General features: G+C 36.6%; 2 protein-coding genes across 9 annotated transcripts in view; one reads left to right on the plus strand and one right to left on the minus strand.

The window, feature by feature from the left end:
• LOC124402797 (cyclin-dependent kinase-like 1) lies at positions 1 to 21,195 on the minus strand. 8 transcript variants are annotated; one of them, XM_046876047.1, is made up of 11 exons: positions 21,081 to 21,195; positions 11,139 to 11,285; positions 8,904 to 9,097; positions 8,466 to 8,587; positions 6,126 to 6,198; positions 4,509 to 4,599; positions 3,222 to 3,422; positions 2,351 to 2,433; positions 2,115 to 2,171; positions 1,790 to 1,942; positions 1 to 892 (listed from the first exon to the last, which is right to left on the minus strand). In XM_046876047.1, exons 2-11 carry the CDS (start codon positions 11,200 to 11,202, stop codon positions 791 to 793), a joined length of 1,140 nt encoding a protein of 379 aa, XP_046732003.1. In that variant the 5' UTR covers positions 11,203 to 11,285; positions 21,081 to 21,195; the 3' UTR covers positions 1 to 790. The 8 variants fall into 8 exon arrangements, with proteins under 8 accessions (XP_046732003.1, XP_046732005.1, XP_046732004.1 ...); XM_046876049.1 differs by lacking the exon at positions 21,081 to 21,195 and adding an exon at positions 10,869 to 10,929 and having other exon boundaries at positions 11,139 to 11,215; XM_046876048.1 differs by lacking the exon at positions 21,081 to 21,195 and adding an exon at positions 10,835 to 10,929 and having other exon boundaries at positions 11,139 to 11,215.
• tgfb1a (transforming growth factor, beta 1a) overlaps positions 16,829 to 25,259 on the plus strand; it is a 23,075-nt gene continuing 14,644 nt past the window's right edge. The window contains exons 1-2 of the mRNA XM_046876053.1: positions 16,829 to 17,353; positions 17,751 to 18,919. Of these exons, the coding sequence (XP_046732009.1) occupies positions 18,589 to 18,919 (331 nt within the window). The 5' untranslated portion in view covers positions 16,829 to 17,353; positions 17,751 to 18,588. The remainder of the gene's footprint in view (positions 17,354 to 17,750; positions 18,920 to 25,259) is intronic.

The following is a 25,259-nucleotide window of genomic DNA, read 5'->3' on the forward strand; positions in this document are numbered from 1 at the left end:
TTTGCTGTTTATTTCATTGCTAACAAGACCTTGATACATACAACATTTTGTTTATTCAGCCTGTCAATATGATAATAGAGATTTTACTTCTAAACAGTTAAAAAGGGTCACATCTGTGGTTCTGCATAAAACATTGGGGCTCCGCTAATGAACAGTGTTACAGTAGTGCAACACACAACCCTACCAATTGCATTAATGAGTGAGAAAATCACAGATGTCGAAAAATGAATAAAAGAACCCATAGGGCGAGTTAGATAGACAAAAGAAACATTTACAATTCAAGCTGTTAATTCTTAAACTGCATTTAAATGCTTTGAGTTGAAGAGCTATGCTAGCCTCAAATATTAATATACCCTTTTGCAACACAACAAACTACTCCCTGATAAATTTGGCACAAAGGCAAGCAAGGTAGGACTAGTAAGGACACTTAGGTGAGCTACAATAAAGGTTGGATAGTAATCATTTAACTGAGGCCACATGGTAAGGTGGTGCTATATTACTGGTGATGAGGATTGTGCCGACTAATCATATTTGTTCGCACATTATATCGAGGGTTAAAAGCAATTCAGAAGTATGAGAAATAAGTTACAGTTACAACTCATTCAAATGCATAATCAAGATCGAACTTAATGGCAGTGCCACTTCTCAAAATGTTCCTTTGGATTTTTGAGATGGATCATTTGTATATTCAATTTCATGTAAATCATTTTGGATTTGTTGGGGATTTATATAGATTTTATCCCCTAACATTCCTGTAACATATGCCATCATTTCAATTTCCCTTTTAGAGTCAGATGTTGGGCAGATGGTGGTCATACTTGGGCTTGTGTTTGTTCTTTAGCTCGGGTGCCGGGGAAACGGTGCTGCTGGTAAGTTGAGGCAAATACTGGGCCTGGAAAATCAAAAATTAACATTTTCTGAATGAAAAGAAATTTCAAGATATGAAAAAAGGAAAACAAGCCCTGCTGAGAAACACAAGCAAACCCTCACAGAATTTGTAACAATTTATAATGGGAAGTATATTGGGTTTAATGGTCCCTGAGGGTTTCTAAAATAATTTGCTGACTTCTATTGGTGGCATGCTCTGTCTAAAGATACACCTAAGGCCTAATAGGACACTTTTGGCTTTTTGTAGATCTGTACAGGTCTCAGCATTAAGCATCCATATTCCAATATTCTAATAATATTCTAATATTCTAATTTTTTGTCTGAATAGTTATATATATATAATAAGATTAAATGTCGTACAATCTAATTCATTCAATTCATTTACATTTTCACAATGGACATTGTCTCAAAGCAGCTTTGAAGAATAAATTATAGAACAAAATTCACTAGAAAAACACAGTACTTATTGGAAACCAATTGGTAATGGTTTTAATGGATAACAGCTCCCAGGTTGTAATTTGTAGTCGAAATTATTAGAATGTCAATGTTTTTATTGTAGTTTTCAGCAGGGATAATATGGGAGCCATTGTTTTCTATCTCTACACAACACCTCTCAGTTCTGGTCTTACAGTTTTTTTAAATACATTATTTCTAATATTTATAATGGTATTACAAATAGGATATTTTATACGAAGATAACTGATGAAAGTAGGCCTGAATACTCTGTTATAATATCTGTTATAAGCCATTATTTATTGGTTGTACTTTTATGGTTGCAATACTCATGTTCATAAATTGATTGAATGTAATGAAGAAGGTAAAAAAAACCTTTTTTATCTATCTTGAAAAATGTGCATATTACTTCCTCTTAGTGCAGATTCATGGATGGGACATTAGTTACCCCTGTCATTCTGCGTCTGGTTCCTTTTTCATGGCGCCTCATGGGTCGTTCACTTTCTCGTACCCATCCAACTCCACCCTCATCCTGGAGGTATGGCAGCTCTAATAACTCCTCACATGTCAATCTTTCAGCAGGGTCCATTATGAGACAGGACTATCCACACACACACACACACACACACACACACACACACACACACACAATCTAATGTTTGTTTACATATATTGCACAATAAAAAATGACACACACATATATATATATATATATATATATATATATATATATATATATATATATATATATATATATATATTAAAAATGTTACCTTCATGACAGTAATGGCATGAGGAGAGGCACCATAGAACCTCCTCTCAAGTGGCTCCTATAATAAAGCATATTTATTAGCTAAGCAGTGGAACAATTTGTGTGTATGTGTGTGTGTGTGTGTGTGTGTGTGTGTGTGTGTGTGTGTGTGTGTGTGTGTGTGTGTGTGTGTGTGTGTGTACGTGTGTGTGTGTCTGTGAGAGAGAGAAAGAGAAAAATCAGTGAGTGTAATATTACCATGGTATCTGGTTCAGGGATGCTGACTCCACTGAAGAAAGCATTAGAGCGAAACACCTGCTGATGTCGAGGGATCAGGTCACCTGCAGAATCAATAGTTTCAATATTTGTTTATAAATGTTTATGATGCTAATGTGACAGTGTTAGCATACTGTTTTTCACCTTCATCATGCTTTTACTGTAATTAAAATATTTGTATGCTTTCATGGGTTGCAATCTTTGACATAGATCTCAACACATGGGTCTGGTGATTTGGGAAAATCTGGCTTTAGAATAGTCACGTAGCAGTGCTAACAAAGTGGGTCATTGTTCCATAGGAAAGATTTCGGGGCGCTTTTATTTTTTGTCATCAGGTTATGCAACCCAAACCACAGGAACTACAGACATTATTTACTATATGGAGGACCTATCATCCTAGCAACTTAAAGTAATAACAGAGCAATCACCTAGCAACATGGTATTTACTAACTGGGATCCACTTCACACATCATAGCAACCACCTAGCAACACCCTGGCAACAGCCTAGCAATCCAACTGGGTTAATATAGAAACGACAGTGACACTGTAGCACCCACCTGGAATATCATAGCACTTCTTGGTGTTTCATTACTTTCTTATAAAATTAGAGTAATTTGCATGTATTAAATCGATTATCTTTGGCAATCAATGATTAGTTATACAATTTGCAATACATGCATGACTGAACATATATTTAATGCACAATCAATAGATGCCTTCATGCTGAGTAAATGTGAATAAAAGGGTCTAATGTCTGTATTTTTCCTTTCCTTTCACCAGGTTAGTGTAACTATAGCAGTCAATTCAATGGGTCTCTTTAATTGATCCTTTATTGATCATATTTGACTCGTACCCAGTGTTTTGCGGATGAGGTAAAGCTGATCTACATCTGAGCATCCAGGCCACAGAGGACTCCCGAGAAGCAGTTCGGCAAAGACGCAGCCCAGCGCCCACACGTCCACTGGCGGGCCGTATTGTGTGTCTCCTACCAGAAGCTCCGGTGCTCGGTACCAGCGTGTGGCCACGTAGTCAGTGTAGTCGTCGCCCGGGCCAGCTATCTCACACACACAGAATAGACAACAGACTTTTACCGATGAACCCCATTTACAAAAATGAACATTACAACAGTATTTTAAAAGGCCCTAATAATTTATCATTTACAGTCACGTGCATCATGCTAGGAACGATTACACCGGCACCCATTAGACCACACTAGTCTTGACACCCAGGCTACACTTTAACCTGTGGTAACGATACACTGAAACCTAACATGGTAAGTGAAGCTTTAGGCAGGGAGGCCCTGGATTTCTTGCCCCAGTCCAGTAGTTTTGCAAGTTTATTTTTTTAGGTTCACTGTTCTAACACAATAATTCATATTTAATTAATAATTATAGTAATAATTATTAACTACAATACAAATTAACTAGAATTGTTGCCAAAAAAATCCCTATAGACTAATAAAGATAGCTGATGAATGTTTTATATATTCTGAATAGACAAATAAAGTGAATAAGGGTATCAAATAATGTCTGTATTCAGAGTCAAGTGTACTTAGAAGTTACTACAGAAACTGTTACTCACATCTGAAACATACCTAAAGTTTTAAGTTTAAAAGTTCAAGTTTAGGCTTGAAGACCGTAACACTGAAAACGATTAGAAAATGTTCGATATGTGGGTAGTGGGTATTACTAACACTGTTTCTATCACAGAATCTTCTTATATTTTTAATAAAGATTACTTAGAAGCACCTAAATTTTCCCAGAAGTTCTAGCCTTATCTCATTGTTTTACATTTTCTCTTTAAGTTTTACCATTCTAACACAATCATTAATATTAGTTACCACATACCAATACAAATAGACTAGATTTGTTGTCAACAACAACAAAAAAAAATACATTTTACAACTAGGGCAGCTGTTACATTTCGCATACATTTTGAATAAACTAATAAAAAGTTTTAACATTACAAATAATGTCTGTATCCTTAGTCAAGTGTAGTGAGAGGTTAATACAGAAACTGAGCTTGGGCTTAAACCAGTAACACTGAAAACAAGGCCTAGGTCAATAAGTCTGAGCATGGTGTGTATGCTAAACACACAGGAAACACATACTGTAGGAATGAGTTAAAATTAGTGACCTACTCAGTATGCGGGCAAATCCAAAGTCGCACAGCTTAATGACACCAGTCTTGGTTAGGAGGATGTTTTCTGGCTTCACATCCCGATGGATGCACTGTTGGACATGGTTGTACACAGACAAACATATGCACACACTGTATATTAGAGGATTTACATACATCATATAGTAACAGGAAAACCGTATTAGTGCATGCAGCTTCATGCTTGCATTACACCTGGCATTAAAATGAGCACATGCTAACAGGATTTCAGATTTATGTTTTCCTCATGTTGTTGAAACAAGACTGGGTTTAGTGCTGACCAATGAGAAAAGCATCCACAGTAACACAGTTTTTTTTCTGTATGAGCAGTAAGACAACTGGCAAAATAAGTACCATTGGCTTGCATTTTTTGCCGTAAGATAAATAATTGTTTACAAAAGAAATAAGAAACACATTTTTAAACATAATTTTCTGATATAACACATTCCACATGTCAGTATCTATGTACAAGTTTTATCATTTTAAAGGACACTGATGTTAGATTATGCCTATGCTTTGCCGTGCTCCACTAACTACCATTAATGAATGAACACAGTTTTTTTAATTCTAGATTTAATTATTTTATTTGACAAGGGACAACTAAGTAATTAAAAACACATTGGAAATAAATTTTTAAATGCCTAGTATATAGCTAATTTTATGTTCGGGGTACCATTTAGCCATTGCCACTTCAAAATGACTCTTAATTTTCGTATTATTTATCAACATTAAATCTAAGTAAAGTATTTGGCTAGTTTCTCAGTAAATAATGTAATTTTTGTCAGGGCTTCAATACTTAAGTATATTACGGCCTTAAAAGTAACAGCTGAGTTTGTAGCATGAATTAGCAAATGTTGTTAAACTAGAATTCATGCTAACAGCATGAGTGCATTAAGGCCATTACGATTACTTTAAAATGAACAATTGACTAAGTCATATGTTTCCACTTTCTCTTCCTGTTCAACATGTGACTTGTGACATTTTCCAAGCATTTCATAGAAGTGAATGTGTTACAATTGCTTTTAATTTACTTTACAAATATATTTGTAGATGAAATAGCAGCTAGACACAAATGGAATCGCCCCAGTAGCACAATTAGGAAGTGCTTTAAATTTGACAGTTATCTACTGGTAGCTTGGGTTTGCATTTAAAGCATTACAAAATTTAAGCAGTTAGACACACAACACAATATATATATATATATATATATATATATATATATATATATATATATATATATATATATATATATATATATATAAGAGAGAGAGAGAGAGAGAGAGAGAGAGAGAGAGAGAGAGAGATTTGCATTGATTAATATTGGCAAATAGTTTTTAATTTATGAGTAAACATGCTGTAATCTGCCATCTACCCCTTATAGCATCATATAACTAAATTTGTCAGATTGCACAAAATAAAAGTACTTCTGGTAGTGCATGTATATAATATTCCTAATGTAGATGTAAGGTTTTAAAGAACAAATCAACACTGAGCCAGCTTTGCCTTAAAATCACAAGAGAAGGGCAGCTGCATTATATAAAGCACAAACTGTTTGACAGGCTGGGAGAGGCTACAGAACCACAAAAGTCTGCATACTGACATTGTGTTTGTGGCAGAAGTTGACAGCTTGGAGAGTTTGCCAGATGATGCTCTTCAGCTGGAACTCAGGAACCCTGAGGACATAGGAAATAAAAGCAGAGGTGTTGTTGTCGAAATATAGAGAACGCTTTAGAACCAAAAGAAAACTTGCAGAAATTGTGTAATCATGTGACCTTTGGCCAGCCAGAATGATTGAATGAATAATTATTTTAATTATATATGTGTTATGTATTACTGTGTATTAGAGCTTCAAAAACGTAATTCTATAGATATATTTCGGGGATTATCTCACTACTTCACAAATGCCTTGTTTTAATGGCACCATTATCCCAAGAGAAACAATCACAGATATTTGACCATCAGAGCACAGGTATGCAGTAAAGTGCAAATCTAAAATATTTATCTTATAGCAGTCATGTATGAGTAAGAAAAAAGATAAAAAGCAAAATCACTGCACAGGCATGCACTGAAGGGCTATTTTAAAATATTCACCTTATAACAGTCATGCATGAGTAAGAAAATAGATTAGAAGCAATGATGTATTTTTTTTAATAAGTCCAAGGTGAAAGGAAATGAACACTGTGGGGTTTACATTACTTTAATGTTAATGTCTATGAAAGCAGGTCAGAGATTATGGAGGGTATTTGGTATTTTTGATGAGGCTGGTTCCATAAATACTAGAGGGCAACCGATTCATCAGTTGATTGCTGAAACTATTGGTTATCTGCAAAAATCAATAAAAATAGTTTTTCCGGGTTGCGTTTATTGTATGAGAGCAGCCTCTAGAGGCAAATTACTGACGCCATGTGCTGTTTATTGGAAGTGTCTTTTTTAGTCATTTTGAATGTTACTGTTTTTTTTATTTGGAGAGTTACTTTTTGTTTCAGTCTGAATGCATGTCTTTTATTTACCTCAATATTTATTAATATAATTAATATATTTATATATTTTTTTCTTTTAGCACATTTTCATGATTCAGTACTGTTTTAAGTAATTTTTTTGTAATAAAGTTCAGTACTATTTTAAATGGAGTTTTGATTCAATTTTTTTATTTGTGTGTTTATTTATTTTTATCCAGTATGCATTTTAAGAACTATCGTTTGTTTAATTGCTTATTGGCAAGTATGTTCCAACCTAGCTGTCAATATCTGTAAAATCCATTATCGGTCAACCTCTAATAAATACATAAATATGATAATTTTGAATTTGATTTAGGTCCAGCGAATCAAAATAAAAAATTAATAAAAACTGTTTTTGTGTCATTGAGTTAGTATTTTATAGCTTTATCAACAGCACGATATAAAAGAAACACAAAATGGGTGCTATTTTACAAATATTAATCAAAAACAAAAAATGCTGCTTATATTTTCGCTAGAATTCAGTATAGCACACGTACAGCGAACCGTACTAGTGGCAAAACTTAATTTACAAATCACAGAATACTGTGAATACCTTCAAATTGTCAATGTAACTCCAAGTATTTAATTTAAAGCCTTTTCCTTCCTGACTTGTGGGTGTGATAGCTGACTCTGATGATATGATTAACACAATTTACAGTAATCGGAAAAAAATTACTGTAAACAGTATAATATTTCATCCTCTCCTGCACCATCTTACAACAATAAGGACACAAAAGACATATCCTTCTCTTCCTCTCACACCTCTTCTCTCAGGAATACAGTTTGCTTCTGATCACCATCACCTCACCCTGCAACATCGTATATCTGCAATAGATGGACATTCGGTGCAACCGAGATGAGGGTGGGTTCTCTCTTGAGTCTGGTTCCTCTTAAGGTTTCTTCCTTATGCCATCTCGGGCAGTTTTTCCTTGCCATAGTTGCCACCGGCTTGTTCATCAAGGACAAACTAACACTTATAAAGAACATATTCATTTTTTATCACCACATTATCTGTGTAAAGCTGCTTTGAGACAATGTTCATTGTTAAAAGCGCAATACAAATGAAAATTAATTGAAATTGAATTGAATCTTTACACAGTTTTAACCAAAAATGACTTCCGATGCCACACCAGATGTTATTGTGCATAGAGTTTATTAAGATTTACAATTTGGACTATTCATTTGGACTAATAATTAATCCTTTGTCTTGAATTCTTCTTCTTAAGGAAAATCTGGTAACTCTGGAGGCATGAACTACACACAGGTTTAGGCAGTTGGCATAAACTGAATCCAGAAAATGTGTTATACGTGAATAGATTGCAACTTTCCCAGTAATGTCTGGGAATATTTGGGAATATACATATTTAGTCAACTCTGGGATTGTGATAAACTGCCCTATAGTTATGAAGAAAAAATGTGGAAGGAAAAGACATAAAACTCACCCTCTGGGGTGCTTGTCGAGTTCATTGAGGACGGTCTGTTCGCAAAACTCAAAGACCAAGTGAAGTCTTCTCTTCCTCCTGAACACCTCCAGAAGGTTGACCAGGTTTACATGCTTTAACTGCTGCAAGGGGATCCGTATAAACAGGATCTTCATGAGTTCAGGGACACTTTGATTAAAAAGCTACATTCTAATACTGTTTTTAATGCATACAAGAATTGCCTATCGGCCTTAGACATCTGGGAGGAATTGAAGTGTCTTAAATTTAAAATTTGCCTGTTTATATAAAGTTTATATCAGAACTTTACTTCCTTTTGGGCTACAGGTTGCTACTTACATGTTACAATTGATAAAGTCATAACAGGAAGGTTTTGCAGGAGTATTAGCATCAGCAATGCAAAGCTGGAACAACAAAAAAAGAAGGAAAAAGCTGTTTTACCCTCAGCATTCTGATTTCCCTTAGTGCTATCTTCTTGATGACTGGATCATCTTCGGATTCCACAAACTTCTTGATGGCCACTATCTGACCCGTTTCCTTGTTTCTGCATTTAAACACCACTCCATAAGAGCCCTCACCAATCTTAGCCAGCTTCTCATACTTCTCCATGAAACAGCCAATAAGCTTCATGAACACTTGGAAAAAAAAACATTTTATGAAACAATTGTTTTGCTACTCTTCAATAATAAAGCATTAAAATACATGCAGATAAATACAATTGACCATTATATCAGTTAGTGACTTCATTTTCAGCACTGTATGCTATCAATCTAACTTAGTTATACAGATCAGATCTAACTTATCTAACTTATACAGATCAGACCACGGCATGGGTGAATTCTCGAACCTGATTGGACTGTAGGTGTGCAATATTTTTGTGTAACTGCCTATAATAAGATTTTAATAAAAGACTGAGGTAAATATAAATCCATTTGTTCTACATATCTATAGCAACAACTTATACACCCAGAGTTGAACACGGATGCTCCACATAATTCTGAAAAAGATTCAGAATAAACTGAATTAAAATTCAAATAAAAAGTAAAATATATAATAATGAATGTTGAATGTTTTTTTATTTATTTAAGAAAACCATTTTTTTTATTTGTATGTAAGGAGTCTCAGGTGTAAGCACGTTCCAAAATGTTAGCGTTTCCCAGCTCAGCAAATTTCTATACTACAAAGAAGATATGTGTGTTTTGTGTATTGAAACACAAATCTAACTGTAAACTACAAAATGTGTTAATCATTAATCAATAAAACAATGTGTTTACTGGCAAATCTCTTCAGTGAAAGCAAAAAAAAACACACTCCAGACTGTTCTGTTATAAGAAAGTAATGCACTTCAGGGGTGAAGGTAGCGTTACTGTGGTGCATGCTGTGACACATAACAACCCCCTCTCCAGCATGTATCATTTTCATATATCAGCATGGGGTGTGATAGACTATCTTACACAGAAACTAAAAAGAGGCCTATATCTGTATAGTGTTGCATGGGATCCTGAAGTCTACTTCAGGGAGTAAGCACGAGGTGCCAAAACATCACAGGACACAAAATGCATACTACAAAAAGATTCGAACTGACAGTAAACCTAAAACATACATTTACATCATATGTCAAATGTCCTTATCCAGAGCAACTTACAATTATTTCAGTTATACAGCTTAGCAAGTGTAAGTTAAGGGGCTTGCTCAAGGGCCCAGCAGTGACCAGCTTGGTGGTGGTGGGATTTGAACCCATGACCTTTCAATCAGAAGTCCAACATCTTAAACATGAGCTACTACTTCCCCACTACTACATATGCCTTTGAACTGGGAAAGGGAGGAAACTGGATTTCCTGGAGGAAACTAGATTTCCTGGAGGAATCCCCCATATTTTTGTCATGTTGCACCTTGACACTGCAATCATTCAAAATAATTTTCTTTCTCATTAACCTACACTTATTACCCCATAACAAAAAAACAGAGGGTCTGTATTCAGACCCTTTGCAACCACATTTGAAAATGAGCTCAGGTGCCTCTTATTTCTCTTGATCATTGCTGAGATGTTTCTACACCTTGACTGGAGATTCGAACCCTCAACCCCCAGAACCCATATATTCTTTTTTTTTTATTTGAAATTTGAACTATTCTGAGACAAAAAAAATGGCATCAAGAACAGAACAGGTGATGCTCAGTGGTGGCCATGAGCATCCAGGACCTGGTTTAGGTCTAGTACAGTATATCATATCATGATGATCTCCTGAAACATTACAGTCCATCCTATGTATTTTTTATTGCCTAGGGATACCAGTCCAAAGCAGGACACTACGAATACTCACAATCTCATTCACACACATTAATCATATTTTACCGCACTTTGGTACTTTCACCTTGAATCAGCTTATGTATGAAGAGCACGCGTACCGGAAACGTTCAGTTTCAGATCACCGTTGTGTTGGTCTTCATTCTTTCTGAATTTTTCCTCCTCGTTAAAAATAAGAAAATAAAAGAATAGAAAATAGGAATTATTTTCTTTTAAATACTCTATGCAAAAATTATATGAAACCTGGACCCACAGCTTACTGAAGGCCACCCAGAACTTCAGTAACTTAACCCTTGTAACTTGTAACTGGGTCGCATCCCAAATCGGACCCATGTAGGCTCTTTTCAGAGTGTTTAAGAATGATTTCTTACCGTATATCCGGACTAAGAAGTGAACAAACAGAGGGAAGGTGAAGGGTATTGGAATCAACCCCATGTGACTGCGCGCGACCTGACGCTTCTTTTCCTAGCAACGCGTCTAGCAACGTGAGAAGTACACATCCGGGTCGCTCAGAGAATCTGATCCAAAAAAAAAAAAAAATAAATGTAAGTGTCAAAAAAAAAAAAAAATCTCAATCTGAGTCGTTTATGGATTAATAAAATACATTTTGTACATATGCCATTAGTCTTAGCAGGAGAAACAGTAAAGCATGAAGGCTTAAAAGTGCAATAGTCAAACATTTTCGTCCAAATAATATTATTTTGTGTAGAAACACAAAGATTTGGTGAGCTTTCTCCATTTGTGATCTAATGCTATTGAATATTTCTATTGTACAATATTTACAGTACAACGTTGTTACTATTTGTACATTGGTTCCCTCAAACTCCACCAACATGCAGCAACAAGGCCTTTTAATAGGGGCAAAGAAAACAAGGAATCATCTTACTCCACTACAAGTGTCTCTACCCTGATTTCTGTGAAATTCAGGATTGATTATGATAGTGAATTTTGTCTGTTTCACATACTGATCTGTAAGTCTGTCGTCTATATACTATATGCAACGTGTCTGTAAATAAACTTTGGATATCTTTAATGCACGCTTTAGTGTCTGTGTGATTGATATCTGCAAAATTGCAGTGTAAAGACGGTAGAAGAACGAGCGAGACGAGAAAGTAAACTGTTGAGCTCAAAAATAAAGCTTTCTTCTTCACCCTTATTACCCCAAGAGATTGCTCAGGTTTTCCGTTGAACTTTTTCTGTTTTTGAGAGAGAGAGAGAGAGAGAGAGAGAGAGAGAGAGAGAGAGATCTGTGTTATTGATATAAAATAAGAGGCAAATATTATTTTTTTGTGTGGTCCGAAACTCTGGAACTGTCTTCGTTTCAGTATAAGACTGAATAATAATAATAATAATAATAATGATAATTGTATAATGATTATTGGCAGACACTGGTCTTTGGATTAAAATGTTGTAAGTCTCTGCACCATATCTGCTCCTGTTAGACCTTAAGTCTAAACTGCCTGGTTGTATAAATGAGATAACTGTAAATCTCTCTGAATGAGGGCATCTATCAAATGACACAAATGTAAGCTCTTGATGCATCATCATTTTTGCATTTAATAAATTTAACACAACTCTGTTATTGTGTATTTGTATTGATTGATTTGTAAAGCACTTTGTGTCATCTTCAGTTGTTTTAAATGTGCTGTACAAACACAGGCTGACTTGACTGGACTTGACTGGACATGGATGCCTGTCTATTACACAAATACGTCCTGTTATCTAAAAAAGATTTGATTCTGTCATCCATAGAAGTCTCTTTCTGCATGTAAACTTGTTTAGAAAAAGAAAAAGTGTTTGTGGAGGCGATTTGAAGCCCAGATGTGCGTGCGAAATGTAGGAGAATTCTAATTGTTTTGTGAAGCCTTCAAAGCGGAGTGCCAAATCTTATGGATGGCATCCAAAAAAGGCAATGAAAAGCAGATGATATCGCTTTAACTGCCCTGTACATGCAGTTATTCATCACGCCTAAGTTGTTCTGCACCTTCTGCACCTTTATCTGCACCTGGCCTCTTTAAATATATGAATCCAGAATAATAAACAGTGGTCATCTGGTCAATTATTGGCAACCTTTAAAATAAAATAAAAAATGTTTTCCAATAAGCATTATGCACATTTATTTTTGAGTATCCACTCAAACAACAGGAGGAACTGATTTGCCTTCTACTAATGAGAACAAATTCAACATAAACTCTCCTCACAACAACCACACCAGTTTACAAAATGTTTTTGACCAAATATGATGTTACACACACATGAATCCATTTGTCATCTATCACCATGGGGAAAACCGAATCGCTTTCAACACGAAACTCAAAAAGTAAACGTCTGATGTAAGTAGAAAGTGAGTGCAAATTGCATTTTTTGCCAAAGTACTCCTTGAACACTTTCACATGGTTCTGTTGGTGTGATCATGGACCCACCAGCAGACACAAATGGTGCATTGGAGTGAAGCCCACACCATGCTGACCTAACAGTCCCGAAAGTCCCATTTCACAGCAAACATGGAACATACTTAAAAGAGCTCTAATATCATGCTATCCAATCATCATTTTGTCTCTGTCCAAGCTTTATAGTGCACAGTCCATACTTTACAAACCACTGACTGCACTGGTTTGGAGTCATATGATTTCATGATTCGATGACTGCATTGCTATTCTGTTTATCTCTTCTTGACTCTGCCATATAATCCACCCAATATTGTTTTGCTGTCTTTTGCATTCTTTTGCATATATTGTGTTGTACCATGGTCCTAGAGCAGGGGTCACCAACCTTTTTAAAACTGAGAGCTACTTCTTGGGTACCGATTAATGTAAAGGGCTACCAGTTTGATACACACAGTTTTCATCTGAAATAACACGTTTGCTCAATTTACCTTTTATTATATGTTATTATTAATAATTAATGATCAACAATGATTTACCAAAGTAGGAAATAGCTATTTTTAGAAAAGGCCCGCAGGCTACTCATGTGGTCCTTGCGGGCACCATGTTGGTGACCCCTGTCCTAGAGACTGAATAAAATACCAGTGCAATACAATGCTTGTGTCTGTGTATTTTAATGCTCCAAATATCCATAGATTTTCTGTATTCAGATTTAAACTCAAAGTAAGTATGTTCAAAATAAACCTGAACCTCATGACTATGTTCCTAAAACTACTGGAAAACACAACAAAAATCCAAATGAGGAAATGCCCACATTGTCAGCATGGTACATGTATCCAAAGTATCCAAAATCTCTTAGCTATAAATGTACAGTATATTGGACTGTTTTTTTTTTCTATCTTGCTTACACAATCTAGAATCCTCAACCCAATTTAATAATAATAATCTAAATTAAATCACAGTTACCCTAAGGTAAACAAATGGACACTCTAAAGGTATCACACAAGTTTGCATGTTCATGTTAATGATTATTGTATTTGTTTATTCCATGAGCTTTATACCTAAACGCTTTTTTCCACCTGTGTGAAAATACCCTCCCTCCCACCGAACCACCCCATAAACACACACACACACACACACACACACACACACACACACACACACACACACACACACACACACACACATAGCCTTTCTGACTTGCTTTTTTTGCTGTAATTTACCTGGGCTATTGATTTGACTATAGCCAGAGGCAGATTTACAAAATACATCATAATTCTCATGAAAAGGATGCATTTAAGAAAGTCCTGATCTTACTATTTCTAATAATATAGGTATATAATATAGGTTATATATGTATACACTACATCAAGACTCTTTTCTGTTCCCAGGTGGTGGAATGAACTTCCCCTAGACGTCCGAACAGCTGAGTCACTGTCTATCTTCAATCGATGGGTTCTTCCTGGAAAAACATTTATTTTCCCTGTTTGATTTTTGTATTTAAAAAAGTGTGCTATAATTCCTTCCAACAGAGTTTAAGGTTGATGTTATGCTACATCTCCCATCTAGTGAATCAATGTTGATTGCTAAAGTCTTTAAACCACTTTTGTACTTCGCTCTCGATAAGGGCATCTGCTAAATGCCATAAATGTAAATGTAACAGATGTGCACTAGTTTTTTGGATTTTTGATATTTTATTCATTACAAGCAACGCAGCTTTGACTTTGTGGTTCTGACATTTAAAAACACATACAGTTAATAGTGAGTATAAACTAAATATGGCATTTGTTAATATCCAAAATCTTCGTCCTTCTAGCAGAAATAGTCATGTCACAGAGATCAGAATTGTATCCTCAATGTAATGTTTGGTCAGAACATTCATTTAAAAACATGATCCACACTTTGTATTGATTACATAATGAGTCATTTGGATAATTATATAAAAGATTCTATGAAATGCTGTATAAAGTATTTCTTTATACTCTGTAGGAAACATGCGGTATAGAAATTAAACACTAGGGGGCGCCAAGTATCCAACAATTCATACAACGCCATGGTAAGTAATGTTTTATAGGGACTCTTTTATTTGTCTAAACAAGGTAAGTAAAAAATTACACAGTGGAAAGCAATCAGAAACACTTTCAAAGATAAAAGGTGGAAAACCAACAACAAACAACTCACCAAACAAACTACCTGATTGCATATATATATATATATATATATATATATATATATATATATATATATATATATATATATATATATATATATGATGTCTGATGTTTTTGAAACAATTTCCTGTGTTCATTCGGTTGGATGCGTTGGGTCGTTGTCATTCTGAGAGGTGAACTTCCTGAAGGTTTTGCACTAAAATCAACTGGTAGATGTAGCTTTTTGTTTTTTTATCATATCCACTTAATAAAATGCTGCATTTCAGGCTAAAGAAAGACAGCTCTGACGCATTATGCTACCACCACCATGTTTTACATTTTTCATTTTTATATCCTGTAAGTTTACATCATTAAGGGTGAAAAACTTTTTCGCCATTTTTTATATTGGATTCCTATGCCTGCATGTTGGAAACATACTTTGATAATTGATTCACACATCACAAAAATTATACTTCAAACTGTATAATATAATGCACATCAATAACTGACAGTCTCCCTGATCGACGTTTTAGTTGATGCTGTCTTGATTTCCATGCACTCCATCATATAGGACAGTAAAATGATTTTTGGAATGTTAACATATACACAAAATACATAGTCAGTCATAACTCAGTGTATAGGGAGAGGAAAGCGAAACTATCCTGTCACAATCAGTTGACTGGTACAGTTTTGCATATGTGAGGGACACTGGGAAAACCCATCAAATGTGTTCTGGAAAAGATAAAAAAAAAGACAAAAAATTTTTTTTGAAGATTTTCCTATCAAAAATCTTCAAAATCTTCAAATTCTTAAGCAGGCAAAGAGTTTAAATGTATATATGACCTAATAAAAACACTTTAATAAAAATAAAATGTATACAACAGGGGAAAAAAACAGTGTTTTCCTACTAGTGTTGAATAGTGAATAGTGATCAGTCATACATTAGGCTTGTGATTCAATGTCTTGAGGGCTCGATTCATATTGTAAAGTGGTCATTCTTTTCCTTTCGGAGGTTATGCTGTTTTTGCATAAAAGTGATTATGTTTTAAATGTAGACGGGTGATTTTATCTTTTAAAAAAACTAGAGACAAGAAACACTTCAAGAAACAATGTATTGTTCATTTATTCTTTTATTATATGTCCTTGTAGAGTGTTTTCCCAGGCTGTACCTTGTTGTTAAAGGAAACATAAGTAAAGGTTGCAGGGCCTGGAGTTTTTCACAGTTACACAGGACAGGTCTTTGTGGCAAAACCGTGTTTAACATCAACACACTTTCGACGTGTCACTCTGGCAGTTTCAAGTGCGGTTAGGTTGGCCGACATAAGCGTCGCACAGATCCTGTTTACCTGTCTGTCTTGTCCTTCTAATGTGTGTGTGAGATAGTCATCGAGACTTCTGCTTATGTTCGATCTTTCAGTCCCATCACTTGTTGCTGTGGACTGCGTTCAAAGCAGATGTTTAGCAGAGTCCGTTATGCTCATTTCCTGGGCGTGGAGATCTCAGTGCTGTATAGCTGAAGTAACAGGAACAAGAAAAAAGGAAGAGAGAAGATATAAGAGCGAGAGGGATAGAAGTGAGTTCAGAGAGACACAAGGACAACGTTCACTAATCATTTTGTCATAAAATAACTATTTAGTCTGCCGGGATCAGAAACAAGAGTGAACCCTGAGATTACGGAGGTTCAGAGAGTGAATGTGTGAGTGTATGAGTGTGAGAGAGCGAGAGATAGCGCAGAAAAGGAGGTGTGAAGAAGGTGTCCTCATCAGGGCTCGAAGCATAAAAGTGGACGGGCAAAGAAGGAGGAGAAGAAAAGGAGGAAAAGAGGGAGAGGGAGTGGGAGTGCAACCCGATCCCAGGACTTACACACTGCCGGCAGTGAAAACGCTCGACTCATAACTTCAACTAAGTGCTGTTGCTACTGACTCTTCATCCAATACATGGCGTTGTGGGCTGCTTCATTTGCTTTCGTTTCCAGTTTTATTGACCTTAACACCCTCGTTCTCCAAAGAGCATTTGTTTCACCGTTACATCACTGAGCAGAGAAACTCTAAGGTATTTTCCAAAAAGGATTTCTTTACCTTTCGATTTCTTGACTGCTCAGATGTGTGTGTGGTGTGTATGTAAATGTTCGGATGTGTGTGAAACAACGTGGGTTGCTGGAGAGAAGCATTCAGGAGCTCTTCTTTTTGTTTGTGGGGTTTTTTTTTTGTTTCATTTTTTTGTTAATATTTTGATGTTGCAGTGAATGACAAGATATTAACCACATGTTCTGAATCATGCATTTACGACTCTGAAGTATATCTCTTTCTGTTGAGCCTTGCACAATAATCTTACTCACAGGTTTCACATGCTTAACATTGAAGTGTCAGGATTACTATGTTTGTCCACTCAGCATTTTGTTTGTCTTCTCTTACATTTTTTGTGTTATTGCTATCCGATTTGCCCACAGGCTGTAGCAGAGCCAGTCGGAGAATCTGTCTAGGAATTGCTGGTCATTAGATCAAGAGTTTCACTATAGGGAAAAAAGAGGGATATTTTAAGAGACTTTTCTGACAACAACCTATGAACCTGTGAAGAAAGGAAAAAGAAAAAAAAACACAACCGGCTACGAAGAAGCACAAACTTGCACACAGATTTGTCATTGTTTCTATGCAGCAGCCGTTCTCCTGAGAAGCAAGAGGTCTCCAGGACAGGGAGAGAAAGAAGGGGATTTCAGCCAGACTTGTGGTCGTGAACAAGTGCTCCTGTGTGTGTTTGCCAGCAGGGAGGCACTAAAGAAAAGAATCACAGAAAGCTACCAATTCAAGCTTGTGTTTTGAGCAAATGTATATATATTCAGTGTTTATTTGAGTTCAAGTGTGGCCCTGACATCACATGTGCTCAGACCCTGGGGAGCACTGTCTTGCGTCCACCCTCTGACTAATTGTGTGTGGGAGAGACAGCGAGACAAATCGACTCTTTTTTTGGCAGGACCTGAAGCACCAGGGCTGGTCACACACAAACTCTACACATTTGAATGTGTACTGTCTGGGTTCAGGAGACAAACAGACTCTCTGTGTAAACTGGGATTCCCCCTCCACTAATACACCCCAGCATTAATTTACTCCAATATTACAGGTGCTTTCCATGACCAGCATCATTGTCATCATCAACAACATCAGGAAACATCCCAGCATCACCTTACCAATCGGCACCTGAACGTTCCAGCCCCATCACACCTGACGTCAGCCTCACCTGTTGCTTTTTAAACTGAGCTGGGTACATTTCAGCACCAGATCACCATCACAATGAGGCAGCTTTGTTTGGTGCTAGTTGTTGCTTGCTTGGCATCTATAGCTGAAGCCATGTCCACCTGCAAGACTTTGGACCTAGAGGTGGCGAAAAGGAAGCGAATTGAGGCCATTCGGGGACAAATCCTCAGTAAGCTGCGCATGGCCAAGGAGCCCGAGCCTGAAGAGGATGACCAAGAAGAAAACATCCCAGAACCGATCATCTCGCTTTACAACAGCACGGTAGAGGCCAACACTGGCCAAGAGAGCGAGCTAGGTCCTGAATCACAGCTTCAGGAGGAAGAGGAGTACTTTGGCAAAGAGATGCACAAATTCGAAATGGCTAACTGTAAGTACCTGAATTTTGAATTGTGATTTTCCGCATACTATTAGTGCTTATTTGTAGCTAGTGGTAGGAAGCGTTTATCCATATGTTCACACAAGAAGTACTTCACGAGCACAATATGAGGAAGTTGTCAGGTGGAGTGCACAAGAATTGAGCATTGAAGGAAGTAACTAGTAAAGGGTAAGAGGGTCTTTATGAACATCTCACAATTGGGAAACGCTTACATAAGTAAAAGTAGCTGCCCGAGCCGTCCTCCATGCCTCCCTGTGCTCCCATCTATTTTGCAGATGACCCTCACATTTCCTATACAATTTGTTATTATTGATAGGTGGACTACACACTACAATTATAGGTGAGAGGGGTAAAAAAAAGGGAACAAACTAAACCAGGTAATAGCTGGGTTCTAGTACTATTACAGTATTTAAGACATACTTAAGTAAAAGTAAAAAAAAAACACCTAAATTGAGTAAACTACCTAGTAAAGTACAATGTCTGATAGAAATTAGTATTCGCAATCAAATACCTGCATGCTTTTCTGGAACTGAATGTACAACCCACATTTGCACATTCTACATTACGTCTTAATAGAAACTCATGTAAGCTTCATTAGAGAAAGGGGAAGTGCTTGGCTGGCAAAATGTGTTCATTTCAGCAGCAAGCTCTTCTATAATTGCTTGTCCATTGGTTGATTCGTGAATGATCATTTGGATTGAAAGTAAATGGGCTACCTTGTTTCAGAAGTAAAAGCACGATACCCCAGTATAAAAAGATTCAAAGATTTAAACATTGTAAGACACTGGTGGTTTTAATGTGTAAATAGATAGACTGCAACAGATTTCAATAGTCAAGGTTCATATACAGGTTATTAAGTCATCCATTAGGTAAGCATATTGTATGTTTTCATTTTAGTCAAGTTATATTAGTTACCAGTATCTAGAGTTTTTAACTAGATACAAATCTACTATAAAATAAATAATACAGGTTTAATTAATAATCTGGTAGCCTTCCATTTTGAGACAGTGTTGCTGTTCTTTGAGGTGGCCATTAAAATAGTTAAAATGGTCCTAAGATAGACATTTGGAGGACACCATAGTTCTTTTTCTGTATTTTTTAACCTACTCATTAAAAGTCATAGTCACTAGGGTCTAAATATGCATAAAACCTGCAAAATGGACAGAGTAGTCCGGCACTGATACAACTGTTTGGCTGCTGGTGACTAGAACCAGCTAAGCTGGCGGTATGTTCTCCGTGTTAATTTATTCATTTTCGGCCATACGCTATATGTGGAAACAGAAAAGGTTGGTCAAGAGCAGATTCAGGAAGAGCGCTAATCAGAATTCCTTTGGCAGTGGACAAGAATGGGGATTAAAAAATTCTGCACCCACCTCTGTTGATCGCTAATGCTAATCCTAATACAAATTTTTACTCCTAGTTAAACCAATAATCAGGGGTGAAGAAAATTTACATTTAAATTCCTATAACCCAATGCTGTGAAAGTGGAGCTCAGTTCTTAATCAGCCACTACATTGATACTAAGTCAGTAATACATTATTACTCATAGAAGGGGCTTCAAATGAAGAGGGCATTTAGACTGAAGACTTCGATAGACATCAATATTTTACCAAATTGTATTTCTCATTCAGTATTAAATGCTATTGATGTCAGCAAAAAAGATTTGTTTAAAGTATTGGTGATGCACTGCAGTAGCACAAAACAAATACATGAAACCACCTCATTTACCACCTCCGTGATGCCAATGATGCCAGATTAAATACTTATTGCATTTAGGCACATACTGTGTAGTGTAGTGTAAATCTAACCTACTGTATTTCAAGCATTCTCACAAATTCAAAAGACGTCGTCATTATACATGGCATATGTTACAGGCACAAATCATTTTGTGATAAAGGCAAAAATGAAGTACAAAATGCCAGAACGGAAAACTTAGCACGAGTGACTCAGAAATGCCATGTCGTTCAAAATACATAATAAGACAATTACAGTTTCACTTAATGTTTACACAAATGTCTAAAAATCTATAACATATTGCCTGGTCTTTTCCACCACATGCTTAAATGTACAGTGTGCCCACTGTAGGGACAGATTCCGGTTCTTGGTTGGCAAGAGCAAAACCCTATGGATGGTGTCTGCTGTTGTTTCTCACCTTTATCGAGGTCTGATGTGTTTCAGAGATGTAAGAATATGTAAGAATCTTTCGTCTTTGAATTACCATAGACGTCCTGAAAACCAATCAGGCCTTTTCTCACCACTCACTGAATGTTTGCATTTGCGTTCTCATCTATCATGTGAGGCATGTGTACATATGCCAGTGTAGTGTGCAATCATGAAGTATATCAGGTTTCATCTGTAAACGACACGATTAATCTGATTATTGGGAAAAAAAACTGGTGTTTATAAAGGATACTTGTAATTTAGATAGCAGCTTTAATCTGATTTAAGATTTAATCAGATGCATAAAAAAGCTTGATTTGAGCTCATGGGAACTTTTTCTAACAACAGATTAGTTAAAATACCATAAATATAAAGACACAATTTATACTACGCAAAATACACAAATGTAATAGGTCCCTCTTAAATAGCTTGATTGATTTAATCATCTTTTATTTAGCTTGTTCTTCTTCCTGTTCGTCTTCTTCTTTTTCCTGTTCTTCTTCTTCTTGTTCTGCAGGCAGATGTGTAAGTTTAGAACTTCAGATCATAGGTAGCACAAATTTCTTTTCTTTTTTTTTTCTACGAGTATCGATGACATTGTTGTATTGTTTGTGTTTTTGCTCCCTTGTGTCAGATTGCTAATCAGGCTATGTTCAAACAGGCTCAACAGGCTCTTAGCACCGGCGAATGTCTAGAAAAAAAACACCGAAACGTTTGCCTACTTTGGGCATCTGTTTGTTTAATAGCTCTGACAGCCTGCCTTAGATTTTTTTCTTTTTCATTTTTTTTCCCCTGGGCACTGCAGGTTTCTCTTCTAACTCATGAACCTGCTGTTAACAATTTAGGTCCATCTGTTGATGGGTAAATAGTCGGTTTTTGAAGCTCGCCACCCGCCTTCTTTTTATCACCACTCCTCAATTCCACTTTAACCACTTCAAACAAAGGTGACATTAACATGAAGCCCTTGATCACAGATGTACAACGGTGAACAAAGGCATGCGAGACAGGGAGCTTAGTTAAGGCCCGAATCGTCGAAACAGAAGAAAAACTTTAAAAAAAAAAATTGTTTGGAGAAGATGCAGTGGACATCCAAGGTTTCCTCTGTCCCTTTTTTTTGCATCTTATCTTTTGTTTTTTGTTTTTTTTTTTTACTTTGGTCCCCTGAGAGAGTGGGGGCTTCCTGTAATTTGATCTCTGACCACCTTGGGATTTCTTTCTCTCTCTTTCTCTCTCTCTCTCTCTCTCTCTCTCTCTCTCTCTCTCTCTCTCTCTCACTCTCTGTTTGTGGCAGAGCTGTTTGCGAGGAAGGAAGACTGGTGGTGCATGCTGTGTGAGTCAGAATTAAACAGTCTCAAGGGGAGCAATGAATTTCCTGCTGACAAGCACTCACAGAGACAAAGTGTCATCCAGCAACACGAGTTGTACTTTCTCTGTAGAATTATATAAATGTAAAAGTGCTTTAGGCTGATCTGTGGATCTGTGTGTGTCCATGTTTTAGGGCGTTCTTTAAAATTTTTTGTTGTGTGTGTGACATGAAAGGCTCAAGTCCTTCTTCATTGAATAAAAGCCAGACAAACCTCACAGCTATTACCAAATAAGTGTGTGCTCTCTGGCGCTCACTAAACTAAACTGCCCAGGAATTTATTAATGCATATACCCACACATGAGGATCTCTGACTGCCAAGGCTAAGTTTAGCAGAATTGTTTTAGCCAGAAGCGTTCCAGCACTTCCCTGGTATTCACGAGAGGAAAAAACGTGCTCCCTTAATAGCCGCTTTCACTCCCAAGTGTATTTTCACCATTTTGCTCATTAAATGCAAAAAAATGTCTTCTTGCAGAGTTGATATATTGGCTAATGTCCTTAGAAGGCACAAAAGACAAATAATGTTGCCAAAGATGTTAAAGATGTGCGTAATGTTGAAGATGTATATCTACTCCATTATTCTCTCCATCTGCACTCTGCTTTCGCAATGTCTTGTGTGTCGACTGACATACATTCAAACATTCAAATAATGCCTTAGCATTATCCTCACTAACAGCAGATAGAAACTATTAGATAGAAACAGAAAACTGTTGAAATCACTTCTATTCTGTTGTTAGTTGGCAGATTTTATTTTGGAAACATTTCATTGATTGGGATCTGGCTTGACACCAATTAACAGACATTAACAGTAGCTTGGTGCTGCATATGTACATGAAACACTAAAGGAACTCACAAAAGTAACAATTAGTTTCAATTATCCCAATTGCAGTGATGTTTGGTTGTGATATTAGGTAGCCTACACGTGTTTTTGTGTTTTAAACCTTTTTTTTTTCTTCAAAAGAGGTTCAAATTTAATAATGCCCTACTCGCTTCCTCTAACACCAAACAAGGTAAACAGAAAGTTGTAACCCATTCATTCAAAGTAAAAACCACCATGTTTCAGTTTTGTCTTCTGTCTTTTCATGTAATTTGTACCTGGATTGGACAATGTAACATGCACTTAGTCTATATACTTGTCATTTTCATGACCATAGGCATTTCTTTTGGTTGGGGAAATGGGGGGTGGGGGTTAGAGTAAATAATCCACTTTGTTCACTTTCGTTACCCATGGTATTTCGCAAGCACCATCTCAAGTACTGCTGATGACAAGTTATCAGTGTGTCAGCAAAGTGGGATGAGGAACACTGGCGAAAAAAGGGAATAAAATCTAGAGGGCATTCCAATCTGTATAATCACTCAACATGCCCCTCACTGATATGTTTTGCTATATATACACACAGTATATGTAAATAGATAGATAGATAGATAGATAGATAGATAGATAGATAGATAGATAGATAGATAGATAGATAGATAGATAGATAGATAGATAGATAGATAGATAGATAGATAGATAGATAGATGCAAAAATAATTGACAATATAATCTCTCTCAAAACAAAAACCCTTAATCTGGTAGCCCATTTATACAAGCTGCCTATGACCATTTGTAGTGATCTAAAACTTGAAACCAGATAATATCTGTCTCACAATAAATGATCTTATATTAGAGCCTACATTAAGTCATAAAAACATAAACAAAACCTCAATCTCAGAATGTTATGGGGTGCCCATCTTGGAGAACGTTAGCAGAAAAATCCGTGCTTAAACCAAGCAAACATGTTTTACTCATTTGATTTTCCTCAGGCTGTTCCTTTAAGCGGTTGTAGTACACTTGCTTTAGCCTGCACACATGCCAATGGTCTTAGTATTGAATGCCTTTTTGTGTAAAAATAGAAGCCAGATTTTGGAATGATGAAGGGGAGATTGCCACATATGCCTTGAATACCATTCCAGAAATGGCCGGATAATGGACTATGGATGTAGCCTTTATTTGCCTCTAATTCTTGACATTAATTATTAAATGTTATATAAACTAGACCTGGACAAGTGTTTAGTGAATACCACTGCTCACAAACAAGGTGGAAGGTCATATAATCAACCCTTAACATCAAGCAAGGATCCAATACTATTTGGAGTGAAGCCGTTGTGACGTCCTACACTTCTCCTGTCTGTTTTTTTTATATCATGTCATTAGCACCAAGCAATTTTGCTGAGTACAGCACAGGTTTAAAAGCCACCAAGGGGCAACTGAGTTCACAGGAAAGAGAGAGAGGCAGATGGATGGATGAATGGATGGATAGGAGCAGTGTGCTGTGGAGGCTGGTATTTAAGCTTGCTGGAACGTGGCTGCGCCCGTCGGTAATGATAGGCCTACCATTGTGCCTGTTAGGACAGCTGTCCTGAGCTTACCTGAACGTGTGCCTACACACACACATAGACGTACACAAACTCCCTCCACCAACCTTCCCACCAACAAAGGATCTCTGTCTTCTCTGAATTTTCCACTTCTGCAAATACATACAGCTTTTTCTCAATGTGAAAAAAAAAGAAGTGACGAATAGTATGGATCAGTGTTTCCCAATCCAGCGCTCAGAGCACCTCATACCACATGGTCCACATTTTTCCTCAACACTGAACACACCTGAACCAGGCATTTAGTGGGAGTGAGCAAAAAGGGAGCAAAAATGTGACCCGCCAAAGCCTGAGGACTGGTTTGGAAACACGAGTACGGATATTAATTGCAGACGAGATTCTAAATATTTTGTATGTATGCCTTATACTGTTTATAAATTCAGTGGGGATTTTG

The sequence above is a fragment of the Silurus meridionalis genome, chromosome 20, assembly GCF_014805685.1.
Source record: "Silurus meridionalis isolate SWU-2019-XX chromosome 20, ASM1480568v1, whole genome shotgun sequence".
NCBI lineage: Eukaryota > Metazoa > Chordata > Actinopteri > Siluriformes > Siluridae > Silurus > Silurus meridionalis.

Coding starts and splice junctions, on each gene's coding strand:
- LOC124402797 (XM_046876045.1), bottom strand. CDS start 11,100: ATGGGTCCGATTTGGGATGCGACCCAGTTACAAGTTACAAGGGTTAAG. Junction 8,588..8,903: donor GGGAAATCAGAATGCTGAGG/GTAAAACAGCTT, acceptor ATCCCCTTGCAG/CAGTTAAAGCATGTAAACCT. Junction 1,943..2,114: donor ATGCCATTACTGTCATGAAG/GTAACATTTTTA, acceptor GTGTGTGGATAG/TCCTGTCTCATAATGGACCC.